The 24,556-nt window shown below is 40.1% G+C and overlaps 4 protein-coding genes across 7 annotated transcripts; 2 read left to right on the forward strand and 2 right to left on the reverse strand.

The window, feature by feature from the left end:
* The first annotated feature begins 1,890 nt into the window (after positions 1 to 1,890).
* tsen15 (TSEN15 tRNA splicing endonuclease subunit) lies at positions 1,891 to 3,871 on the forward strand. The gene is made up of 4 exons (XM_015006764.2): positions 1,891 to 2,201; positions 2,287 to 2,368; positions 3,100 to 3,235; positions 3,315 to 3,871. The coding sequence occupies exons 1-4, from the start codon at positions 2,148 to 2,150 to the stop codon at positions 3,490 to 3,492; spliced, it is 450 nt and encodes a 149-aa protein (XP_014862250.2). The 5' UTR covers positions 1,891 to 2,147; the 3' UTR covers positions 3,493 to 3,871.
* A 944-nt stretch (positions 3,872 to 4,815) lies between these two features.
* On the reverse strand, positions 4,816 to 12,671 carry zgc:55943 (uncharacterized protein C1orf21). Its single transcript, XM_015006997.2, has 7 exons — positions 12,549 to 12,671; positions 12,298 to 12,431; positions 10,598 to 10,736; positions 7,754 to 7,833; positions 6,941 to 7,005; positions 6,781 to 6,844; positions 4,816 to 5,532 (listed from the first exon to the last, which is right to left on the reverse strand). Exons 3-7 carry the CDS (start codon positions 10,686 to 10,688, stop codon positions 5,494 to 5,496), a joined length of 339 nt encoding a protein of 112 aa, XP_014862483.1. The 5' UTR covers positions 10,689 to 10,736; positions 12,298 to 12,431; positions 12,549 to 12,671; the 3' UTR covers positions 4,816 to 5,493.
* Positions 12,635 to 15,801, forward strand: sec22ba (SEC22 homolog B, vesicle trafficking protein a). Of its 4 annotated transcripts, none has more exons than XM_088014443.1 (6): positions 12,635 to 12,731; positions 13,417 to 13,526; positions 13,610 to 13,770; positions 15,085 to 15,231; positions 15,312 to 15,445; positions 15,655 to 15,801. In XM_088014443.1, exons 1-6 carry the CDS (start codon positions 12,717 to 12,719, stop codon positions 15,688 to 15,690), a joined length of 603 nt encoding a protein of 200 aa, XP_087870569.1. In that variant the 5' UTR covers positions 12,635 to 12,716; the 3' UTR covers positions 15,691 to 15,801. The 4 variants fall into 4 exon arrangements, with proteins under 4 accessions (XP_087870569.1, XP_087870567.1, XP_087870568.1 ...); XM_088014441.1 differs by having other exon boundaries at positions 12,650 to 12,791; XM_088014442.1 differs by having other exon boundaries at positions 12,650 to 12,791; positions 15,312 to 15,433.
* A 435-nt stretch (positions 15,802 to 16,236) lies between these two features.
* Positions 16,237 to 22,443, reverse strand: imp3 (IMP U3 small nucleolar ribonucleoprotein 3). The gene is made up of 7 exons (XM_015006992.2): positions 22,211 to 22,443; positions 20,942 to 21,049; positions 19,193 to 19,267; positions 19,040 to 19,119; positions 18,877 to 18,928; positions 18,705 to 18,777; positions 16,237 to 17,058 (listed from the first exon to the last, which is right to left on the reverse strand). Exons 1-7 carry the CDS (start codon positions 22,345 to 22,347, stop codon positions 17,032 to 17,034), a joined length of 552 nt encoding a protein of 183 aa, XP_014862478.1. The 5' UTR covers positions 22,348 to 22,443; the 3' UTR covers positions 16,237 to 17,031.
* Between the last annotated feature and the right edge of the window lie 2,113 nt (positions 22,444 to 24,556).

Here is a 24,556-nt window from a genome sequence, read left to right on the forward strand (position 1 = left end):
TTAGAAAGGAGGAGGAGAAAAACCACAGGGACATGTGATGTGACATCAGCCTCTATGACAAAAACAGGCTGCAATTCCTGCTGCCCTCCACAAGAGGCGCATTATGAGCAGCTTCCAGTAAAACACCTGAATGGATACGAGCTGCTGAAAGAGCAGTTCGTGGTGTTAGTCTGTACCAGCAGCGCTCTGTGTACATCATCTGTTTTAGTTGTGTTTTACTGTTACAGCTGGTGAAAGTATGCGGTTCTGAAATGAGCATAACTCAAATCTTTATGTTTTTTTTCTCATTGTAACAGTACATACCAATGACTTACTGTTGTGTTGTTATTATTACACTTACAATTTTGTTTGTTTTTCGCTTTTTTTCTCACACTAAAATGTTTAAGATCATCAAACTAATTTTGATACCAGACAGATAATCCGAGCACAGTTTAAGTGCCAGCAGGGGGCAGTGCTGCTATGGATCTCATCATTTCTACCAAGGAGATGATAATAAATCAACTTATGATGATTCATGCTGGCACGTAAACTGTAAGTAATTGAATCAATAAAAATTTTTACCTTTTACTTTAACAATGGATTAGAAATTATGGTGTTGCAGTTTCAGCTTCAGCCATATTGAGACATGATCAAAGTTTTAATTTGCTAGATAAGTGGTCAGATCAGTAGAAGCTCTGGAGCTACAAGTGGCTCTTTGGCTTAGTTAATATTTTGAATGAAATTTTGTTCTTTTGTGTTTCTGTGTGTGTGTGTGTGTGTGTGTGTGTGTGTGCGTGTGTGCGTGCGTATATGCGTGCGTGTGTGCGTGTGCATACGTGCGTGCATGTGTGTGTGTGTGTGTGTGTGAGTGTGCGCGCGTGTGTGTTTTCATTATACTTTTGTTTGTAGAGAAGCATATAACTGTCAGAATTTGGAAATAAATTCAGGAGCAGCACCTTGTTGCTGCTCCTGAATTTAGTTTCTTGTTACAGCCAATTCTATACACTGCAAAAACACAAAATTGTATCAAGTATTTTTTATCTAGTTTCTAGTGCAAATATCTTAATGCACTTGAAATAAATCAAACCTAACTTACAACATGTCAGTGAGACACAGGAGCTTGTTTTAAGTAAATAATTTGTTAAATTGGGAAAGAAGTACTTGTTCCGTTGGCAGATTATTTCACTTATACCAACAGTTTTGCCTTGTTATCAGTTGTGTTTTTGCAATATATCTCATTACAGTCAGAACATTTCTAATTTTAACGGGATATCAAAATAAGCTCCTCTGACATATTACGACTTGTTAAGAAGGCATAAAGTGGCTCACTGTTACTCTCCTTCTTCTGACCCAGTTTCTTCTAGATGACATCTTGCTGTTTCCAACCTTTCTAATTTAAAAGAGAAGATATTTTGGTTTTAATGAGAGATCAATCTTAAAACTCTTGTTAGAAGAACATTTTCTTGTTTTAAATGAGTTTTGCTTTAAACAAGATCTTGCTCCTGAATTAATTTACAAACTCTGGCAGTTAAACATTTAAGTAGCTTTGTGCCCCCAAAGATCCCCAGCCCCCCCGCCCCCCTACACACACACACACACACACACAAAACACTGGTCCCACCATGCTCCCCCTGGTAAATTTATTCTACAACCACCACAGAGCCTGAGTAAATAAAAACACAAAGTGACATATTGAGTAAATTAATTGTCTGTTAAATAAATTCTTTAAACATTCAATTAAACATTTGTTTATTTCATGGTACATTTCTTTTTTTTTATTTAATGATGTATTTATTCTGTTAATTTAGTCCCTATTGCCCCTAAATACGACTGATTTCCTGATTAGTAATTTATCTTATCACAACCCAATCGTTTATTTATTTATTTGTTTTGATAAACAATGGCACCACAGGAGCTCCATACAGACAGAGCTGAATCAGTGTGATATCTGAGTTCAGTCTGTCAGGAAGTTGCTGTTCACATTCAGTTTTTTTTTTTTTTTTTTTTTTTTTTTTTTTTCACCCGGTGTACGGAAAAGAAAAGACGAGTGTGTTTCCACCCGGACCAACTTTGCTGCAGAACGCCGGTAAATCTGAAAACACCAGCCATGCCTTGCTAAGCTGCTCTTGGACCTGCTGTGTTTTACCTGCAGATACTTTTAGTATAAGATGTCCGGAGCATCAGACGGAGCGGAGGCTAACTGGATCCTGCGGCATCCCGCGGTGAGTGACAGGAACCCTGCCCGAGGGGGCGGAGCTCTGTCGGAAGCCTCAGATAGATTGACCAGCGGGGTTTTTCCTGTTTTAGCTCAAGCAGATGAAAGAGCTGCAGGTGGGGGACAGTGAGCAGATCCACGCAGCTTTTTTGGTCTACATGGATCTGACTGAGGGTGAGTAGGACGCCATGTTTGATCACTAAGGTTACCTGTCCCACAGTCTAAAAGTTGCCAATTCATCCTCAGCCAATTCAAGTTCGTCCTTATGTTCATCCAACCATCCATGTCAATAAATCTACCCTTCCACCCACATATTCGTTTATCCATCCGACCCTTTGACAGATCCTCTTATTTATCCATCCATCCATAACTTTTGTAGACCTAGTTTGAACCTAGTTCTTGTTGGATTCAAAACAAAACAAAACAACGCATTTATTAACAAGGTAAACAGCCATCAGCACCGATGTCAGATCTGGCCGATCGCTGATTAGCGATCTTCCGATTCCGATGTTGGCCGATTCCTTTTTTTTTTTAATCTGAAATGTGGCTAAGTATAGCAAGACAGTCACTGAGTTGACAACATTGCTGACTCCGGACTATTAATGTACAGACACGACCTGGTGGGTCTGTCACTCAAACCTCTCTCACAGCAGAGCAGAAGAGGACAGTAGTTGATTTTTTTTTTTTTTTTACCTTTACTGAGGTAGATAAGATCGGCTTCACATGTAAATATTGGCCGATCTCCCAAAATTAAGGAAATCTGGACCGATTTATCAGTACACCCATAGTTTTAGACATGCTGAAAAAACCCCTGAAATCTGTCAGAATTTGAACCTAGTGTTTAATTTCAGAGACTCTGTATCGGCCACATAAATGGCAGCAGGCTGTGTGTTTGTGCTCTGCAGTGCGTCGGTGGAAGGAGGTCTCCTGTGTGAAAATTCCCGACCTGCAGGCGGTACTGCTGGAGGCCCAGGAGAAGGATGGAGGTCCAGTCCACACCATCCTGCCGCTACCAGTTCACCAATCTCTGAGCCACAGGAGGTCCGATCCGCAGCAGAGCTGCTCCGCCTCTCCTCTCCTGTTGCTCTGTTAACTCAGCTTCTCCCTCTCTGCTGAACAGCATCCGCCAGGTGCTGGACCGGGGCTTCCCTCTGCTGCTGTGTGCCGTGGCGTCCGACTCCACCCTGGTCTACCAGAGGATGACCGATGGGTTGGTGACCCCCGAGCCCCCTGTTGGGCCCTTTGAGGACGTGGGGCGGCGGCAGCACAGGAAGAGGCGGCAGCAGCAGCAGCGTTGATCCCGCTCTGTGGAATGTGCTTCTCCTCTCCTGCTTGTGCAGCTCTACAGTTTGAAACTTCAGAGCAGTGCGGTCCTCGCATCCTTGCGGTGTCGGCATGGATACGAGGGGTGTGAAACGTTCAATAGTGACTTTTCATTTCGTGACAGACGTAATTATCCCACTTTGTCGTCAGCTTCCTCTTCCTTGGAGGAAGTTTCCCTTCTTCATGTGTCCACAAGGGCTCAGGACAAGAGAGGAAATCCGTTCCAAGTTTTATTTCAAATATTAGTTTTGTACTGAAATATTGCATATTTTATCAAAGGTAGAATAAATGTAATGAAAAATAACTTCCTGAAGTGACTGAATTTTGGAATAAATTCCCAGGAAATGTAGAAAAGTTATTGTTTTTGCTTTTTTTCCCCCCCATATGAACTTGTTCATTCCTGCCAGACTGTTATTGGGAGGACGCTTTAGAGCAGGGGTCCCCAAACTACGGCCCGCGGGCCGGATCCGGCCCGCCACGTCATTTGGTCCGGCCTCCTGAACAATGCCGGATCCGGCCCGCCTGCTCATACCAGAGAGCATTCAATGTTTTTTTTCATATATTGTATTTTCCGGTTTATATGTGGATTTTTCTTCAACCACCAGGGGGCTTTTGAGCAAATGTGAAACTTACTTTCCCTCAATGGAATATATACTCGTCAGTCCCAGTCACCGTTTCACTCACGGTTTTTTCCATTTGCATTCTGGATAAAAATCTATCTAAAAGCGCGAATGTGTCGTCGCCCCCCCCCCCGCTCGACAGTTTCAAATGCAGAACAGCCCCCCCGTTGACCGGAATTTTCTAAGGTTTCTTTCTGCAAAAACTAAGACCGGCCCCCGACCACAGAAAGGAACAGCTATGTGGCCCTCGCAGGAAAAAGTTTGGGGACCCCTGCTTTAGAGCATCAGAGAGCGTGGGGGGAGCTGGAGTCAGGCTGAGCTGTGTTCACTATGCTGATTGACAGCACTAAGACCCGCCTCCTGGCTCCTTGGTTGTTACTAGTAGCTTGATTTTGTTTTCATTTTTAACAGATTTACTTTCTCAATGTGTTGTCATGACATGGTTACTGTTTCAGCAAATATGCAATATATATATATTTTTTTAAATGAAACACTGCAGTGGGCCATATGCTGTTTTACATGGACACATTCTCTACCAAGAGCCACCAAAAAATACCCCAGAAATGTCACCATTAATTAATATTAATATCCAATAGTATATTAATATTAATATAGCTAAACATTTGATCTTGTGTGTCTGCTGTCCCTCTGCTAATCTCTAGAACAGAACCAGTCGAATTCCTGTAAACACTTTTTATTTTCCTAAAAAAAAAAAAAAAAAAAAAGTCAAAACAAAGAAACATAACAATGAGAGATTTAACACTGGTGACTGACATACAGGAACAGACGTCCGTGTGCTGCGGCAGCGTCCACCTCGTCGTCACACGGAACAGAAACTGAAGCAGGAAACGTGACTAACTCTGGTGCGCCAGTGCGTGTGTTGTGTACGTTTCGTGGTGCGAAAGTGTCTCGGTGAGGGAAGGACCAGGACGGCTACACTTCAACACTTTAACCCTGAGCCTTATTTGACGTAGATACCTCTGGACAGACGGGGGCGCTGTGGGGAGAACAGGTTCATACTGCGTCTCTGCGGAGGGGGGGGAAGAGACTTGTCACGGGAGAAAATGACGCAACTTTAGCACAGGTCCACATGAGTGGATGAATACTGATACGTTTCAGTTCGTGTTTCTGACTCTGGGTCGGTGTGACGGCTACGTTCCGGACGGAGGCCGACTCTTCCAGATCTCAGCTGGAATCGACCAAGCTCAGGCTGTGGGTAGGGGAGGGAAAAAACGTCCCGGCTTCAATCCAATCCCTCTCCGCCATGCTCAAACAGAGTTTATTAAAACAAGATCAAGCCCCATGTGCCCCGGAGTCCGTCCCGTCTTCCATCCTGTCGGATCCAGGACGGTGAGGCTATGTCACGTCCTCTTCCTCTGAGCAGTAGTCCCGACCCTGGACACAACACACACAATTAGCACTCGCTAGCCGCGTTCTCTATATATTTGCGGAATTTGACATTTCGAAAACAAATTTGCTTGATGGATACATGTGAATTTCGAAAAATTCTTGTTTCTCTATTAAAAAAAAGTTTTTAAGCTAAGAGGAAAGTGTTTTTTTTTTTGAGTATCGAAATTAGTTTCTTTTGCAAAGCTCCAATGCAGACCCCTTTTTCATGTCACAGGAGTCGCATCAATAACCACTGAAGAAAACAAGGAAGAGTTACCTTGGGAACAAACTTATTCACATGAGATTTTAGTTGCCTTTCTCATTTAATGGAAAAACCATAATTGCAAAATTTAGTTTTTCCCACATGGAAATATTTAACATTTGTAAATATACATTATTATTTATTTATTTTCTCGAGTCTGCGAGTGTTCAAAAAAGGGATATAAAAATTTGATGCATTATTATCACTTGTAATGGTAATGCAACTACTGTTTACACTAGAGACCAATGAACAGTAACAATGACTTTTTTTCTCTAAGGCTAAGTTACCATGGCCACTGATGATGGGACGGCAGATAAACGGTTTTTCCTGGAACAGTAAGTTGTCTCTCTGCCAGTAGCACATTTAGCAGTGAGTACATGAGAATGATTGACAGCGCTTGGACCCTCCTACTGGCTCTGATTGGTTGGTTGTTTTTGGTCAGAGCATTTCTTAAGAAGGTATTATCTCAGGAAGGAGGTGGAGGAGATTGATCTCTTCACAGATTATCTATCTAATGTTACACTGTCATTACATGGTAACAGGTTTAAGAAATATATATATATATATATATATAGATATATATATATATATATATATATATATGTTACATACTGCAGCTCTAAAATAATAATAATAAAAAGCAAAAACATAAGCTGAGGGATGTGGCTAAGTGCTGGGTTCAGAAGGAGAAATGGAATTGGACTTTATTACATTATCAATTCCCCTACTCTTCCCCAGCCATCTGTTCTGCATGCTGGCACAGAGTCTGGGATATCAGCGGTCACTCATCCCCCCGTGTTGTGTTAGATGTGACAGACTCGCCTGTAACCATATTACTCATACACTGGATGTGACAGATTGAGTCTGTTATGCATCATTGTGTCATCTGTCATGTCCTTGCTAAATACAGATCCGCAACAGCTGCAGCGTTAATCTCCTGCCTGTCATTGGGCGGAACAGCAACGCCGCAGCCATCTATTCACCTCCCTTACCTTCTCGATCTTTTCGTCCAGCATCCGGAAGAACTCCTGCTGGCTCTCCGAGGAGTGGATGCTCCTTAAGGGATGAGGGAACAGACACCCAGTTAGAAATATCCTCTAGCACCTCAACCTGAGAGAAAACCGACCAAACTTCAGCATCGCTCAGACTCACAGAATCTTCCCGTTGGATCCCGATTCATTGGGATGTTGTCCTACTCCAAGCAGAGCGCTCTTCTCCTGCAGGACAAAGCACAGCACTCATCATCACTACTGCAGCCCAAGGTTTCCCCCAGAACGCTTGCTGAGCTCGGTGGCTGGGCACCAGGGCAGTCACTCATCCAGCAGCCCATCGTTGTTTTTGAGTTAAAGATGTTTAAAGTGGACAGGAAATTTGAAAATATCACTTGATAACCATGTGTTATCAAAAGTTTGGAAGATTAATACCTGAACACCAACTATAAAGTCTTAAAAAATGCAAAAATCTTTAAAAGACTTAAAAAAAAGCAATGCTTAGCCTGTTGGGGGCACAAGTAAAGCCTGGAGGCCCGCCATGCTTATAATACACTGAGGGGAAGCCTGACAGCCTCTGTAATGATTTTGTGCTCAATTAAAATCAGAAGAATACAAGAAGGAACATAAAAATGGTGCATTTATGTCTCTTTAATTTTCTTTAGCTGCAAGTTAGAAAGTCAAATCTCTGCTGGTTTTCTGCAGGATAAATTTAAAACATTAACATCTAAACGTTTTTATAAGTTTTGAGAGTAAAGTCATAATTCAACGAGATTATAATCAAACATTTCCAGAATAAAGTCATAATAATTAAAGAAGCTCTGACATTTCAGAACATCTGTGTCTGTTTAAACGTATTTCCTTTGTATATAAAGAACGTCGTGTTCTTTTATAACACGACGTTCAATAAAGTCAAACTCAAAAACACTTCAAACATTTTCATCCACGGCAGTGAACCTAAACCCAGATCACGCACTGAGCCGTCATGGCCGCCGTCTCCCGCCTCCTCTCCACTGATGAGCTTGTCCTTCTCCACGCCTCTCATCTTGTGCTCGTCTGTGGAGAAGCAGACACAGAGAGAAGCCCCGTCCCCTTTATTAATTATTATTATTATTATTATTATTATTATTATCATTAACACAGCAGGAGTGGCAGTGGTGGCGGGTTGATTCGGGACAATCCTCTGAGGTCAACAGTTCTCACAGTTCAGTTCTCCTCAAAGTAATTACATGCTGGAGTTCTGGCGTCTGGCTCTAAGGCCCGACCCGACAATGGCTGGCAAGCAGCAGAACACGAGCTGCCGGTCCGGTTCGGACAGAGTGTGGGATCTGTCCGATCCCAAGCTCTGAGAGATCAGGAAGTAAAAGCGCAGAAAAAAAAAAGTAAAATTCTGATTCTATGGAGAATCAGAATTTCTATTCCTGGGAATTCTGAATCAATTCAAAATGCTCAAAAAAATTATTTTAGTCTGCTGTTTTTTTTTTTTGTAAAATTACATTTTGGATAGTTATTTATTTAAGAAAAAGCCAGGTGGTTAAATCTAAATGAATGCTGGTAATTTAAGTTACACAATTTGATGCACTAAACTATTTTTGTTTAAATGCAAACTGATGGAATTTGATGTAAATAGCAAATTATTTTTAAATATTTCTCTATTTGTCGTTTCCTCTTGCCAGTCGCATCATTTAAGCAGAATCTCTAATATGAACAAGAAAGAAAAGGCTTCTGAATCAAATCATGAGCCTAAAAAGGTCTAGATGCGATGCTGAAAGATTTGCAAATGTATTTATTCAGAATATCGATAGCTTTTCTTATTTTTTTTTCTGTTTTTTTAATATTCTGGCGGGGTCAGCTCGGTGTCTCCGGCTCGTTCTGTTGGAGTGATTTGGTCGACTATGACGGTGATGTGATTATGAGGGCCAGATGGGCTGGTCGGTGTCTGCAGATTTCCAGGGATTTTCACGTCAGCCGCCTCTGGAGCTCAATGAAAAAAACAAACAAACAAACAAACAATAAACTCAGAGAGGAGCTGCTGTTCAGAGGTCAGATGGGGGAGATGAAGCCGTGAGGCGGTCAGAGTGCAGCCGCAGCAGAAAGGTGAGCCGCTCTGATTGGACTCTGGCTCCAAACTGCTGATGGTGGAATGAAGAATTATGCAGCATAAACCTGATCTTTATGGATGAATAGATATTAATAAGAAGCGCATCGATTGCAGTTTTCTAGCCGATCACCGATCTTTAAAAGCCTGAGCTGCTGATTCCAAATACTGATTCCCTCCCCCCCCCACCCCTTTGTTTGAAAAGTTGCTAAATATTAGAGATATGATTCTTTAATATTCATTCACATCAATGAGTGATGTGCACATTACAAATGTGTGCAGAATTTCACTGCCAAAGGAACCGATGCCTCAATGTTCCTGTGCTCGGCCACCAGACTCCCCTGACCTTTGACCCCATTGATAATCTACCAGGGCTCCTGAAGGCAGCTCCTCCATGCCACCACAAAATGATGCAGCAATTCACGCAACAGGAGCCCAGAGCAGCTGACAGCAGATTACATGAGAACACTTTCAAAAGGTTCACATTTCTGTATTTAAAAAAATATATATTGTGCTGATGTTATTACTCTAATTTTCTGAGCTACACACTTGTAGCTTGGACTGTCAATAAATCAATTAATCACACGATAAATTAGAACAAAGCCAATCATTTCTATTTGTATGATTTATCATTTTTCTCTTTCTGCCAAAAACTGGATGATAATAGTCTTCAGTCTGCTGCTTTTGTTGTTTTGTTCATTTATTCAGGATGTTTAAAACGTCTCCCAGGTCCACTGTTAAATGTTCACGCTAAGAACGATGTAATGTGTTCTTACTTTATTGCGCAATTATCATTATATCGCATGAAAATGGTTTCAAAAACAACAATACTTTTGTTTGTGGCGATAACTTCTGGGACAATTTATCGTTCAGTAAAATGTGTTATGGTGACAGGACGACCCAGACTTTTGGTTTCCATTGGACGCTCAAATGACATCACTCCCTCCAGTGGTTTAATGAGGGTTTTAATTTTCTCATGATCAGTATATTTAATAATATTAAGTCGTAACTTCAAGTTTTCTTTCTACCGTTTTTGGTTATTTTATACGTTCTCAGGTTGATATTTAAACAGGAGCGTCAAAAGCAGAGGAGCTGGATCAGCAGAGCCTGCTAACAACTGATGATATCATTCAGTTGTTATGGAATATCGACTATGGTGCCCCGACTTTGAGCTGTCGGCATGTCATGACAGCAATCAGACCATCGCCCAGCAACTGTCAGAGGATTCTTTATATTCGTTACTAGACTGATTGCTAGTGGAGCATCCCCATGAAGATACTCGGACGATATGAATTATGACAAGCTTTAATTTCCCTTTGGGATAAATAAAGTGCTTTTGAACTGAACTGAATCAGAAAGTCTCACTTCTTTTCTGCCCTACTTTCAGCTCTAACGACGCCCGCTCTGGGGAGGAGACGCCTGAATAACAGCTGAATTTGGCAGCACTTCCCTCTTTTTAGTCTTGCATAACAATAACGACGGCCCTCCTGTTGCGGGGCGCTCTTCGTCCCTTGGCAGGATGTTGCGGAGGGGGGCGGGGCTATTTGTTCACCCCTGAAGGTACTCTGCCACCGTCCGACACAACCGCCTCCAACTGTCCAAGCAGATTCAGTCCCTTTGGAAAGAATGTCCAGATCCCTCCATCCCCATCCAACAGTACCCTCTGTTTAAAGCTACAGGAAGAGTTAGGAGGCAGAATAAGTCCCTCATTGTCAGACTGACCAGAGACGAGGTCCCCGTTGCTGTGGGATTTGCTCTGGCCCTCCTCATCGCTGGGAACAGAAGAAACCTGCTTGGCAGAGGTGCAGCCCATCTCCTCCGGAACGGCTCTCCTCCTCAGCCCAAAGCTTTACAGGCACACCTGTAGATGATAACAGGAAGGCAAACTCTCATCAGTGACAGCAGGAGGGTTAATGACAGGGACACGTTAAACAGGACGGGACCCAGGGAATGCACCAGCTGAGGTTTTCTGGCCGATCACCAAGAAGTACAATTCTGCCAAAAACAAAACAAAACAAAAAAAAAAACTCAGAAACTTTGAGATTAATCTCAGAAATTTTCTAGAAAAGAAAAGGTGAAATTTCAGACTTTGAAAAGACAACAATTTAAGAAAAACTGACACATTTTGAGATCAATCTCAGAAATATCCTGGAAAAACTAGGAAATTTCTGAGTTTGAAAAATTAAAAATTTGCAACAAAAAAATATTCGATTTTATGATTAACTTCAGAATTTTTTATTTATTTATTTATTTATTTATTTTAGAAAAAACAAGAACATTTTTGATTTTCAAATGTGAATAATTTCCACAATTTTTCTAGAAACTTTATGAGTTTTTTCCCTGGCAATGTTTTGACTTTTCAAAATCAAAAATTTCCTTTTTTTTCCTAAAAAATTTCAGAGATTTTTTTCTATCTACAATGGCCCTAATAGTTCGAAGGGTAGAACAGGGAACAATGTCAGGCAGGAATCCAGACTGTCATGGCCCATCAGTGAATGTGTGGCTCAGCAGCTTCAAAACAACAATCAATAATCAGATGATGGATAGTTTAATAATTAAAGGTGTTGCTCTTAAATTTGTCTGCCATCACCAATAAAACACCAAAGAATATTAAGAACTAACTGCGTGAAACTAATCTCAGTTTTTATAATCAATTAGTCATGAAGTGCCCCACCCTTGAAATAATAATTAAAAATACAATCTTCCCACTCTACTCCTGAATGAACAATAAAACTAGCTGTGATTCACCATCACACACGGGACTGGGAATGCACCAGCGACAAGCCCGCTGCTGCGCAACAATCAGGCCTTTCAGAGTGGGTGAGGGTCAGGGGGGGATCTCACCGAGTCATTTCTATTAGTGAATGGTGTTTATTTTCTTCTTTTTTTTTCTATGAAGAACAGGGGATTACACTGGACGCGCGCTCCCATCTCCCACGTCCTAATGCTGCAGAGCAGACCTCAACATGGAGGGTGGGATCCATCTGATCCATTGATCCAGAGTGATCCATCCTGATGCGGGCTGGTTGTTCCTGAGCGGCCGGTGAAGGAGAATCCAGTTGCGGACTCAGCTGCTTCCGGGGCCCCGTTTCGATTACAACCACTAGCATAAATGCTTCATTTATAACTGTAAATATATTTAAAAAAAAAAAAAAAAATAAAGAAAAGACAAAAAGAGCCTAGCTAACTTCAAGTAAAACATTCCAACCAACAGAGGGGCTGATTTCACAGCATTTCTAAAGAGGAAGGGAGAGTTGTGGACCGCAGTGTTTGAGGAGGGGTGTATACAGGATGCTAGATTGATTTAATAAATAACGTAGGTTGGGGAAAGAGGCGCCATTCCGGCGGCTGCGTATAAATACCGAGACGTTATTCTGAAGAGCGGAACGGAGAGCGGGGCGAAATGGAAAAGGCAGCTTTACCTTTCTGGTGAATCCATGGCTCAGCGGCTCCTTCCTGTGCTGTCAGTCCGCTCGGAGCTGCCGCTCAGACAGCATCTGCAGCTCCGCTCGACTCGGCTCACTCAGCGCCGTCTGCTCCCCCGCCGCCACGCGCTCTGTCACAGTGACGAAATAGGGCGAGGGAATATGTCAAACACAAGCCACAATTATTATTACAGCTGTATATTCCTTAAAAATATAGCTTTCGAGAAACGTAAACCACCGTAGCATACCTCTGTATTGCGTCGTCACCGTGTGTTGTCAGTCGGACCTAATTCGAAGGTGCACCGAACCATTTCCGCCCTGCGCGTTACAAATGCACCATCGCAGTAAACTGCAGAGAGAAGTTTGTTCGGTGTCTTGGCTGATCGAGCAGCCGCTGAGCGTCCACATCTGTCGGCATGATCTTCCTCACGGTAATCGCTCGGCTGGCGGACGGTCTACCGCTGGCTGCGTCCATCCAGGAAGATGAACAGGTTTGAATGAGGGCTAAATTGGGCTCCGATAGCTGCACACAGAGCTCCTTTCAAAAGTTGGTTAAATTAATGCATGAAGGGAAGAAAAGAAAATAGAAATAACTCATGGCTGTAGTGTATTTTTTGTTTTGCTGAAAGATTTAACATCTAAACTTAGTATAGAACATAGCACTGCCACCTAATGGTTTCAGCCTGTTAAGCTTATATGTGTTATGGAAGTGAGGACAGGGTTAGCTGTGTTATTTGATATTTTACTATTTTTGATAACGGCAAAATATTTTATGTTTGTTTTTAGCTATGCTCCTGCCCTTATGGTACAGTATATTTTACTTTTTTTTTTTATCTTTGTGTGAACCTACATGAGTCTACATCTTGTCACTTAGCCGCTGTTGAACCTGAATTTCCCCATTGACAGTAAAGGATACTATTCAATCTGTAAACAATGAGAAACAGAGTCAGATGACTCAGAGTTCAAGTTTAATGTGACAGAACTCTTAGAGAACTTGGTCACATCCAGATGTGACCAATGCTGCAGGTTTTAAACAACCTGCGCCATTAGAGGCTGTTTTCACTGACTGGTTCTACAGCTAACAAACATGGATGTGCTTTGACTGTTTTCTGCCAGTTAGGAAGAGACCTCCAGCATTACCAGAGTCAGGCCAAGCAGCTACTCCGAAAACTCGACGCTCAGAGCCCGGACCGCTGCATGCTGGAGGCTGGGAACGTGAACTTCTGGTCAGTTGAGATTTGTAGATTCAACCTGGAATCGAAGGCCTTTTGATTATTTATGGGTTTGACTTTTTTCCCCCCCCTCCCAGTTACTTCATATCCCAGGGTGTTTGCTGCCTGTGTCTCTGTGATGCCTCTTTCCCTAAAAAGATGGCTTTTGGGTACCTAGAGGACCTCCACAATGAATTCTGTGAGCAGTACGGAAAGAGAGTCCCGACGGTGACAAGGCCATACTCCTTCATAGAGTTTGGTAAGGTTCTCTTTGGGTTTTCCCATTAGAACGGTTCCAGTGCTGGTGCTTCAGCAAGTTCTTAACTGGTTCTATAAATAAAATAAAAAAAGTTTGGTTTGTTCACTAATGAGGAGCTTTGTCATCTCAGTCAGTAGATGTTTGATTTAATTTTGTATATGTGGACTTTTAAAAAATTTAGCTACAATGAGTTTTAGTTGTTGTGACTCACAACATTTTGATTGGTTGCTGGTTTCCATGAGCTCCAACTCTGGACTAAAGCTGTTCTTTCTTCAGAGCAAATATAGTAGCAATTTATCTGTGCCAGATTGAGTATTATGAAAATTTGGACTGATTATCAATTTGCTGATATCATATATAATATAGATTTTGCTACCATTTTGACACAGTGAAAAAATCGACCACACTGCTGACATTGCTTCTCTGTTTCGGTTAAATCCCACACAATCTTATACTGCATCGCTATCACTTTAATTAAAATGTTTTAATGTGGAAAAAATACAATGTCGAATTGCAGTGTTTCCATCAAATCAAGAACTCATTTCAAATCACAGGTGAATAAGTTTGTTCACACAGTGAGTCATTAAAAATATCACGCCACACCATCATCCCCCAACTACTTCCTGTCATCTTCTTCATGGTTTTCGTCTGTGGTAACATCTGGTTGTTTATTGTGTGACTTGTGTGATACAAAAAAAAAATTCCATTGCAGTTTTGCAAGATAATCCAATTTTGATTTGACCAAAACACCCACCTCATCCTAGCGGCAAAACTTTAAAAAAAGATTTCAAAATTGGAGTGTTTCTATTGCGCAAATTTATTGTCAAAATATGAAAATGTGCAGTTATTTGGTCAACGGAAACACAGTTAATGTCACATGACCAAACAAAAACCAACCCCTTCCTGAAATACAAATGGAAACTAGATGGAAATAAACATTGGTTGTTAATATCGGCCCAGTTTTATCGGATCGTCACCGATGTTAATCCCGATACATTGTGTATCCCCAATATTAAGGATGCTAGAAACACAAAGAACATTTCCTAAATTTAGCAAGTGATAAAGTCTACATTAGTCTTTATGTGCAAAAAATCGTAACTAAATTTAAAAAATGTAATGCAAACAAGCAATAGATTAGCATTTATGCTAAACATCTGAAGGAGCGGAATATTCACAATATCTGATTAAAATCTAATCTTTATCGTCGGAGTGTTTTCTAAAATTGAATAATTAAAAGAAGGGAACGCCTTTTAGATCCACTTTAGGACACACATGTAAAGAGCAGAGAGGAAAAGTAATTTTTTCATATTCTAGATACGTATATCCAGAAAACAAAGAAGTCATACATTGACAGCAGGGCTCGGAGGAACCTGAGCAGCGTCAGCACGGAGCTGCAGGACGTCCAGAGAATCATGGTGGCAAATATCGAGGAAGTCCTGCAGAGAGGAGAAGCTCTTTCCGGTAACCAGTTTGGAGTAAAACCCCAACCGGTTGGCCAGCTGTCTGACTCCAGCTAACCCTGAATCTGCTTTCTTCATCAGCTTTGGACACTAAGGCCAGCAACCTGCGCAGCCAGGCTGAGAAGTACCGCAGCGACGCCAGATTCCTCAACACTCGCTCCACCTACGCTAAAGTCGCTGCCGTGGTTTTGGTCTTCGTCACGGTGATCATCTATGTGCGCTTTTGGTGGCTTTGATGATTAAACAAAGACTCTGAAAAGGGGGGGAAAGTTTCCCCTCTCTCTGTGGTGGAGGAAGACCTTTCTTCTCTGCTGTAGCTTTAGGTTTTGTATTCTGTGAAACCAGAGCTGTCAGTGTTTAGTTGGACTTTTCTTTTGTACGGAGACAAATGTTCTACAGTGGGCCGTTGTGGTTGTTTACACAGGCAGATGTTTGCACAATGGAGGTGGAGCTTCTCTGAGTTACACGACAGAAGAAGAAGAAGCAGCTTCCAGATAATACGTTGACACTGTGAGGAAAACACTCTGGTTTATTTATATTGTTTTGAAAAATTAAAAGATTTAGCAAATTATGTATGGTGACATCATGAGCAGTCTCTCTGGGTTTAACTGTTTATCGTAAAAAGCAGGTATATCCTAAAGCAGTAAAAAAAATACAATGCAAATCATAAAACTACAAAATACAAAACCAGGTTCATGATTCATGATGTTTGGGCTGTAATTCCATTTCAGTCATAAACATCAAAATTAATCCAAATAAATACTTGAAATATTTCACAGTGAAGTGAATCCATAACATATTTAGGTTTCACTTTTAACCTGAATTATTAGAATAAACTTTAATAAAGTTTAAAAGTACTTTAATGAAGGTAGTTTATGTGGCCTAACAGTGTTCAGGAATTGTAGTTTTTCTTACAAGTTGTTTTTTTCCAGTCCAATAAATCAAGATAAAAATTAGATGTAATTAAATCATTTGAAAACTACATTAAATCAACCTGTACAGTAACTTTTATTTGGAAACCATTTATTTGTTACTGACTTCAATACATAAACATATTTTTATTACTGTGCTTTATTCTGAAAATCAGACCCTGTTCAGTTCCTGGTTGGTCATGTTCACAACTGTCAGAAAGTGTATTACTATTCAATCAGCATCTTTCAGAAAATACATTTATTTACTGATCCCAAAAAATGCTTTGTGTATTTTTGAATTGTTATGAACAAGCAATAAAAACACAACCAAAATAAAGGACCTGGATTTTTACCATGAGGTGAGAAACAGGTTAGGGTTAATAGTGTGATTTGAAGCAAAAAAATTAGCTAAAAGGATCAGATTTTTTGCAAAAAAAAAGTTCTGGAACTAAATTATTTTCCTGAGGTATTTTAAACAGGGCTTCACCGATACAGGATTTCAAAGCTGTTCAACGAGCTTTAACCCCTTAACTATCACAAGGAAAGATGCTTACAGATGAGTCAATGGGTCCATGAGGACAACCTGACCTGCTGATTCAGATTTTGACTGATATAATTTTTTTTTAATTATTCAGGTACTCTGTAAGTATCAGCTAATCGCCCAAATTAAAGGAAATCGGCCCATTTACTGGTGCAGTCCTAATGTTAAAGCCAGGAGTTTGACATTTAAAGACCGCTTCATGCTGAATGTGGCAGCATTCATTCTTCATATCCAGAAGGAATCTACAGTAAACAAGGCCAACGTTTTCCCAGAAGTCCGTAACTCTATCCTGTTGGAGTTTAAAGCATTCCTCCTCCTCCGTTGTCTTTGCAGCACAGTTCAGTCCCACTCATCCTATCAGATCAAAGTCGTCCCTCTGTAACAGAAACATTAATGCAAGTCATGATCCCACATTAAGACAACATGACAGAGATCTTCATAACTCGAAAAGAGGCCCTCAAAGCTGCATTTCCATAACAAATGTGTGCAAATGTTTGTTGATATTCTGCTAATATCAAGAAAACACAATTTCACAATTTTAATGTTTCCATAGAACCAGAAATTCAATTAAAATCACATGAATAAGTTTGTTCTAGGGCTGTTGTAAACGAATATTTTAGTAATCGAGTAATCTATCGATTATTCTTACGATTAATCGAGTAATCGGATAAAAAAATTATAAAATGAAATATTGGTAAATCTGGCATAATACCGGTGTTACTATCAGATATCAATATCAGTCCAATTTTTCATATTTGAGCATCCCTAACAGTTGCTTTATTGTAGTTTAGAAAACTAACCTGTAACAATAATAGCTCACTTTCTAAGTTAACCAGAAGAAAAGTTATAGAAAAATCTGAAATTATATTGAATTTAATAACAAAGAGGCAGGCTCACAAATATGCTTATAAAAAATGTCTACAATCCAGCTTTTAGTTTATGTATTCATCTTCAGTGAGTTTAATAGATTAATTAAACTCACCTTGCCACCTAACCTGTCACGCTTTGGGTTTGAAAATACGGGAAATGCCGCCTGGAGTGGGAGGAGAGGGCGAATGAACGAACGTAAGATGGGGTGGAGGGAGGAAATAGACCAGCGGACTGACGAACCGTTAGACCGGGGGACGAACACGGGGGGAAGCAATACGGGATATTTACACACCTTCACTGGTCACACTCAGAAACTCATCTACCAGCCATGTACGATGCGCTCCGCCACCCGTTTCTTCAGACCGGGATATGAAATTTATTGTGCGGTTCGTCGGTAAAGCTACATTTACACGGTAAGCATCAGCTACTCAGCCGCCCGCCCTGTTCAGGCTATCCGCTCACCTCAGCGCTCTTCCCGCCGTTCGCTTTCAACCAGCAGCCCCGGAGGAGAAATGCTGCCGTACTCCAGGCATTCCCCCAGTCATTTTAAGGATGCTTATTGGTTCCCCAAAAACGATAAAAAAATCTTGAAGATTGGACTTTATGCCGCCGAGACTTGGCTTTTGTCAACAACTCAGAGGCGGAAGTGAGAGCTCCGCGCAACGCAAATGAAGTCCCGGCCGGAATACGGTGCGCTAACTAATAAAACATAAATTAACGAAGCTTCGAGGCAGGTAAATTTTCCTCGAGGAATTTTAGTAATCGAGGTACTTGAATCATTCGAGGAATCGTTTCAGCCCTAGTTTGTTCATTTGATAAGTCATTAAGAAATCAGGCCTCGCCATCATCCTACAACTACTTCCTGTCATCATCTTTGTCATTTCCACCAGTAGCAACATCTGGTTGTTGATCATGTGACTCTTGAAATGTAAAAACAAAAAAAGTGTCTCCATCGCAATTTTCCAAAAATTAATCTATTTCAATATGGCCAAAAAACCACCTCATCTTAACGTAGAAATATTTTTATAGCAAAACATGTTTTTTCGGAATTACCATGTTTTCATTAAGCGAATGTTATGGTCAGATATGGTTAGTGGAAACGCAGCTATAGTGAAGCTCCTCCATTTATTCATGGATGAATGAAAGTCTCACCTCGTCATTATAATTCAGGACGTGCTGCTTGATCTTCGATGAGTCCACCCAGGTGACAAAATCTTCCATATTTCTAAAACAAAGACATAATTTCAGACAGTGCTGCTGATTTTTATACACAAAAATATCTTGTGGAGGATGTCAGACGTTATAAACCAAGCTGGAGACCGACCTTGTGACGAGAAACGCTGGATCTGTGACGATGTCCGGGCCGACACGAACATCTGTCAGCGTGTTTAGGAAAACTACCAATCAACCTCTATTGTTGGATGGAAACAAACCTACATTCTCTCTGGGATAACAAACACCAGATGGACACATGGGCTGAAGGATACGTCCTTGTTGGATGAAGGTAATGGCCGTCTTCAGATTCTGAGCCATGCGGAGGTTCAGCATGATGCTGGGCAGCCGCCTCCTGCAGGTGAACGAACAGGCAGGATAAAACAGAGCTGCAACTATGCGTCAGTTTGTGTTTGTGAAGATTTTACCTGCAGAAGGACGAGGCTGTGACCTTCTCTGTTAGCGACAGGTTCTGTCTGGTGGGGATCAGGCCGATGCTGTACCTGATCAACCAGAGGAGCAGACAGTGTCGCATCAGGTTAACACAAGTGACAATCCACTGAGGCTTCATGTGGAAAGGTCAGAGGGCAACAACAGATGTGATCAAAGTAGGACCGCACCAATCAATCAGCCACGATTTCCTTAATTTTGGGCGATTGGCTGACACGTGAAACCAGTCTTCTTCCACAATGGTCTAAAACACAGACATTGTTTCCTTCTACTTAACATTAGCTACATTTCCACCGACCATATAAGTGCGCAATTTGACATTTAAAGAATAATTGCTTATGGAAATTTCGGGGAAAAAAACAAAACATTTTTTTGATTAAAATGTTATGCTAGGATGAGGTGGGTTTTTTTTATTATCCATATAGAAAGTGGTTTATTTTGCAAAACTGCAATAGAAACACTTTCACATCACACGAGTCACATGATCAACGACCAGATGTTACTACTGGCAGAAACGACAAAGAAGACGACAGGAAGTGGTAGGAGGATGATTCTTTTTGATAACTTATTGAACAAGCTTATTAAAGTGTGATTTTAATTGCGATTTTCATTTCATGGAAATACGGTATTTGATAAATTGTGGGGGTTTTAAAATTAGCGACAAAATTTTGCGCACATTTGTAATGGAAACGCAGCCAATATTTGCTCCACTGCTGCCAACATAGCAACTTTAATGTTATATTTAGCAACTTTTAGATAAAACATAAAAAGTAGGTATCAGACAAAATGCCTAATCAGCAGATTAGGCTTTGCAAAGATTGGGAATCGAGTAGAAAACTCCAATGGCTGCACCTGTAGATCAAAGTAATGTTTATAGTCATCATACCATGTGTAGTAAAATAACGATGGACTTCCCTTGACGTCGAAAAGAAATACCTATTTTACAGCAGAAGCACTAAGACATTATTTTACCTGTAATGAGGAACTATTAAATCTGAAACCAGATATTTACATGCACTGCATAAAAATAAAACACGTTTTGCTCACCATAATTGACTCAGACTAAAGTTTTTTCTGTTTTTCACAATTTCCAGACACCTGAAACCTAAAACCCAGACATAAACTCAGTGAACGTCCAGCTTGTCAGGAAGTAAATGGGTTCTGTGTCCCAGACACAATTCTGTTGAGAAATGTGTTAAACCCAAAAGTAAAAGCAAAAGACTTTGTGAAAATTCTGTAAGAAAGTTTCATCGTCAACAACGAAACAAGACCTGAGCTGCAATGGCGTTCAGGAACAAAGAAGCCATTACTGATTAAGGTTATCCAAAGCACTCAGGAACTTTTAATCTGAAATTAAAGTGATCATAATATGGGTCAAAAAGGGTTTTCCAAATGACAAATTATATTTACCAACCAGAGGTAATTTTAGTCATTCTAACAGCCGTGAAACAGGAAAGATTTAGCCTTACTTGTCAGGATGGTGAAGAAAAAAGATCTCTCTCTTTATAATGTATATGTAAACATCTGATTTCAACTGTACATGTATAAATATATCTACACTAATGTGAATATAAATGAAAATTTTTTTAGTTCTTTGTGTTTTTGTTACATTTACTGATAAATGTCCTTTCTTTTGGATTCGTTTGTGACTCTTCAGTCTTTTACTGGTTCTGTTTGGGTTGTTTCAGTTCCGACCCAAACCGACCCAATGGCCTCTGGTGACTCACAGCTTTTCCAGGAAGCGGTGTGTGCTCTGAGCTCTGAAGCCGTCCTTCTCATTCAGGTCTCTGATCTTCTGCGCCAGCTCTCTGATGTTCCGACTGAGCTTGTTGTACCTGAAAGATAAAAAAGACAACCTACAATAAAACCAACCATTTCCTTTCTATATGCTGTTCTAACACACCTAATTCAGGTGGAATACACATTACACCTTACTAACACTTTAAAGTCCTATATCATGATGAGGTAAAGACTTAGTGAGTCTGATTTGATTCTGCTTTTTGGGAATCTGAACAACGTCCATCAGCTCTAGTTGAACATATAAAATACTCTCACTTGGTAAACATGTATTATAATTAAGACGGCAAAGAAAAAAACACATTGAGTTTCAAAAACTCAAATGTTTCACATTAAGACACTTGACCCAGTCTAAGGCTGAGAAGAACCCTGAAACCGCCATCCTGATGCTTTAAAGATCACAAACTGTGTTTGTGTGTCTGTAGAACATTTATGCACTTAGCTTGGACATTCTGACCACTTCTCACTCTGTTACTTTCTCCTACTACTCTCCAGTTATGTGTCATCATCAGTTATGGATGCTATTACCTTTATGTTTTCTCTGCTTTGTGACATTTTCCAGGATGATACACTCGCCCCTGTCTTTTGGTGTTTAAATTGAAGAAGAAGATACTTCTGCCCCTAACTACTTATTACTTATTTGTAGTTTGTCTATTTAGTAGATGATAACAATTACTGCTCCAATTAATTATGTCAACATTAGTTACCCTGAAAGTACTCCTGTGAATTTTGTGCCTCTGTTCTGTGTTTTTAACCAGCAAGTTGGTTTCTTCTTGTTAAAAAGGAAACATTTCTTTCTACTGTCGCCGCATGCCTTCTCAGTATAAAGAAAATTCTAGACGATTAATTTGCTATAATAAACTGAATTTTACTGCACTGTGGTAAAACTAGAATCTAATTGGAAGGTTATATATAGTGTATTCAACCCGGAAAACTACTTTTACTGAATTTATCGGTAGTATTCTATCTTGGTAGTGAATTTAACTCACATTGTGATTATTATTATTATTATTATTTTTGGCTAATGAGCAGACTTATAAATAGCAACTTTGATCTTCGTTTGCTTCCATCTTCATGAACAACTCGTTTTTCCACATTTGAACTTTTTCGACCTTCTCCATTATCCTTCCTGTCTGACTAATCTGAACGCCGCAGCGTCCAGTCAGACCCCCAAACATCTCATCACACATTTTACTCACTTTGTATAGTCCTCGCGCTTCTCGATGTGATACTTCCGTAACACCTTCACCTCGTGCAGGTTGTTGTCCACCTCCCAGTTGATGAAGTCTACCTTCTTCAACAGCTTCTGCTCGTGATATTTTAATTTACGAACCATTTTATTTCTCTGTTACCTCACAAATACTTCCCTCAGAGGAAAACCGGAAACACGTGCTCTTCTTCTTCTTCTTCTTCGGAACCTTCGGAGAAATTTGAGGATCAAATCTCACGTTACAGCACCACCTAGCGAGGATTAGACGTGACTGGTTTTATCATGATGTGCTCCGTCGGATCACACCCTCCAGAAATATTAAATTAAAGCGCGAGCCTTTCTTTGTAAAAGAAACCGCATTTACCCAAAGGTCAGAATTTTAATAAATACATAGATTATTATATATGTGATGTATTTTAGAAATTACTGAAGCATTTAGATAATCATAAGTTGGACATAATTGCTTACGTCTGTTTATCTAAATGTTTCAATATTTTTTTTTAATAAAATTATTTAATGAAAACATTAATCAGCTTGTGAATTTGTTATAAAGTTACGGTATATATGTATTTTTAGCATTTATTAAATTATTAATTTCTTAATTATTCATTTATTTAGTGTTCTTTTCCAGGATCACCCTATGATGACTTATGCTTTTTCATGATCGACTGTAGTAGGAAGATAAATCAATAATGACCTGAATAAATTGTACAACTGTGATTTTAAATAATTTACACATTTTATTATTAAACAATTTATTTAATAAAATGATGACAAACTTATAATTTATGTATTACCCTTTTAACATTAAATTGAAATAGTTATTTCTTGATCAATTGTTTTGACATTTAATGATTTAGATATTTACGAAATGACTGCGACATCAAAACAAATATATTTTTATGTAGTAATCACTTCATTTTAATGTCTTCAAATATTTATGTAACAATATTTTTATGTATCAAACATCTTTTGTCCTTTGTGGATAACAAGCCATTCAATTAAATCAGCTGTGTCGAACCAGACGTTTAAAACAGGGGGTTCCAACCTGTGACCAGTGGGTCATACAAGGCCCTCTGAATAACTTAGTTTGGCCCCACTACAAATTTTCTTTCTTGTCAGACCATTTAGAAACTATATACACAAATTAGAATGTTCTTAAAATATAAAATGTTTGCCACAAAACAAAGTTTCATTTGACACTTAGAAGCACACTTTGGCTAAAAGTGTGCTGTTAACAAACTTAGCTAAAAGACAAGAAAAGGATTTATTCCATCAAATTCAGACTCATTTTATTTTGAGGGAGGAAAAAAGTCTGAATTGTAACTTCTTCTTCTTTTCTAACGTTTTTCTCAAAATTCACGTCAGATTTCTTTTTTTCAGTGGTAATAGTCTTTCGTATAGAAAATTTCTAGACGGGGAAAACAGAAAACACTTGACCAAATAACTGTAGGAGGACATTGTATGCATTTCTGTTCTGGCACAATAATGACTTATAAATATGTTTCTACCGTAAAAAAAAATCTAACTTTTTTGTTCATTTAACTAAAGCACTTTGAATTGCCTTGTTGGTGAAAATGTGTTATACAAATAAACTTGCCTTGCCATTTTAGTGTAACATTTTGCGATTGTTAAGCAGAAAGAAAAAGGCAATCAAACCATTTTTGGGGGGGGAGGGAGGTGGGGGTCGTATGTAACTAATTTTAATCTATCTGGTGTCGTGCCCCCCGGACTCCATGCATGGGCAGAAGTTTGGTCAACCTATCAAACCTGCACGACTAAAGGCTGAATTCATCTGATGCCTAAAGTCACTGAGTTGCAGAGGAGGAGCGAATTGCTCTCCGGATTTCTATATGGAGCTTCTCCCTGACTGGGAGTGTTTAAAGTTGGAAAAGCAGCAGCAGCAACGAATGAATCAATCCATCCACGGCCGCGGATGAGCAGCTGTCCCCCGGGGTAAGTTTCTGGTTGAAGGACTCCTTTCACAGCACGGAGGGAGAAATGCCTGCAGAGTCTGCCGAGACTCTCGACACTTTTTATTACACTTTTTATGTTGGTACGTTACTATCTCACTGTTAGTGTCCATCTAGTTTTGAATCAATAACTAGATTCAAAACTTGTGTCGCAACTCTGATGCGACACAACAGCCTCTTAAACGCACGTGCGTCCCAGCGGAAGGGAACTCCCTGTCTTGGCTCGCAGTAGCAGATCCGCATCCCGATGAGGAAATACAATGTTTGGTTAAGTCATCTCCGGTTGCTACCCTGCTTCTACTAACGACATTGCTTTCACTACACACATCCACGTCACCATGGCACCAGTTGACCCAAAACAA

This window comes from Poecilia mexicana, unplaced genomic scaffold, assembly GCF_051168715.1.
Source record: "Poecilia mexicana isolate PSO_F unplaced genomic scaffold, ASM5116871v1 scaffold_17, whole genome shotgun sequence".
Taxonomy (NCBI): Eukaryota; Metazoa; Chordata; class Actinopteri; order Cyprinodontiformes; family Poeciliidae; genus Poecilia; species Poecilia mexicana.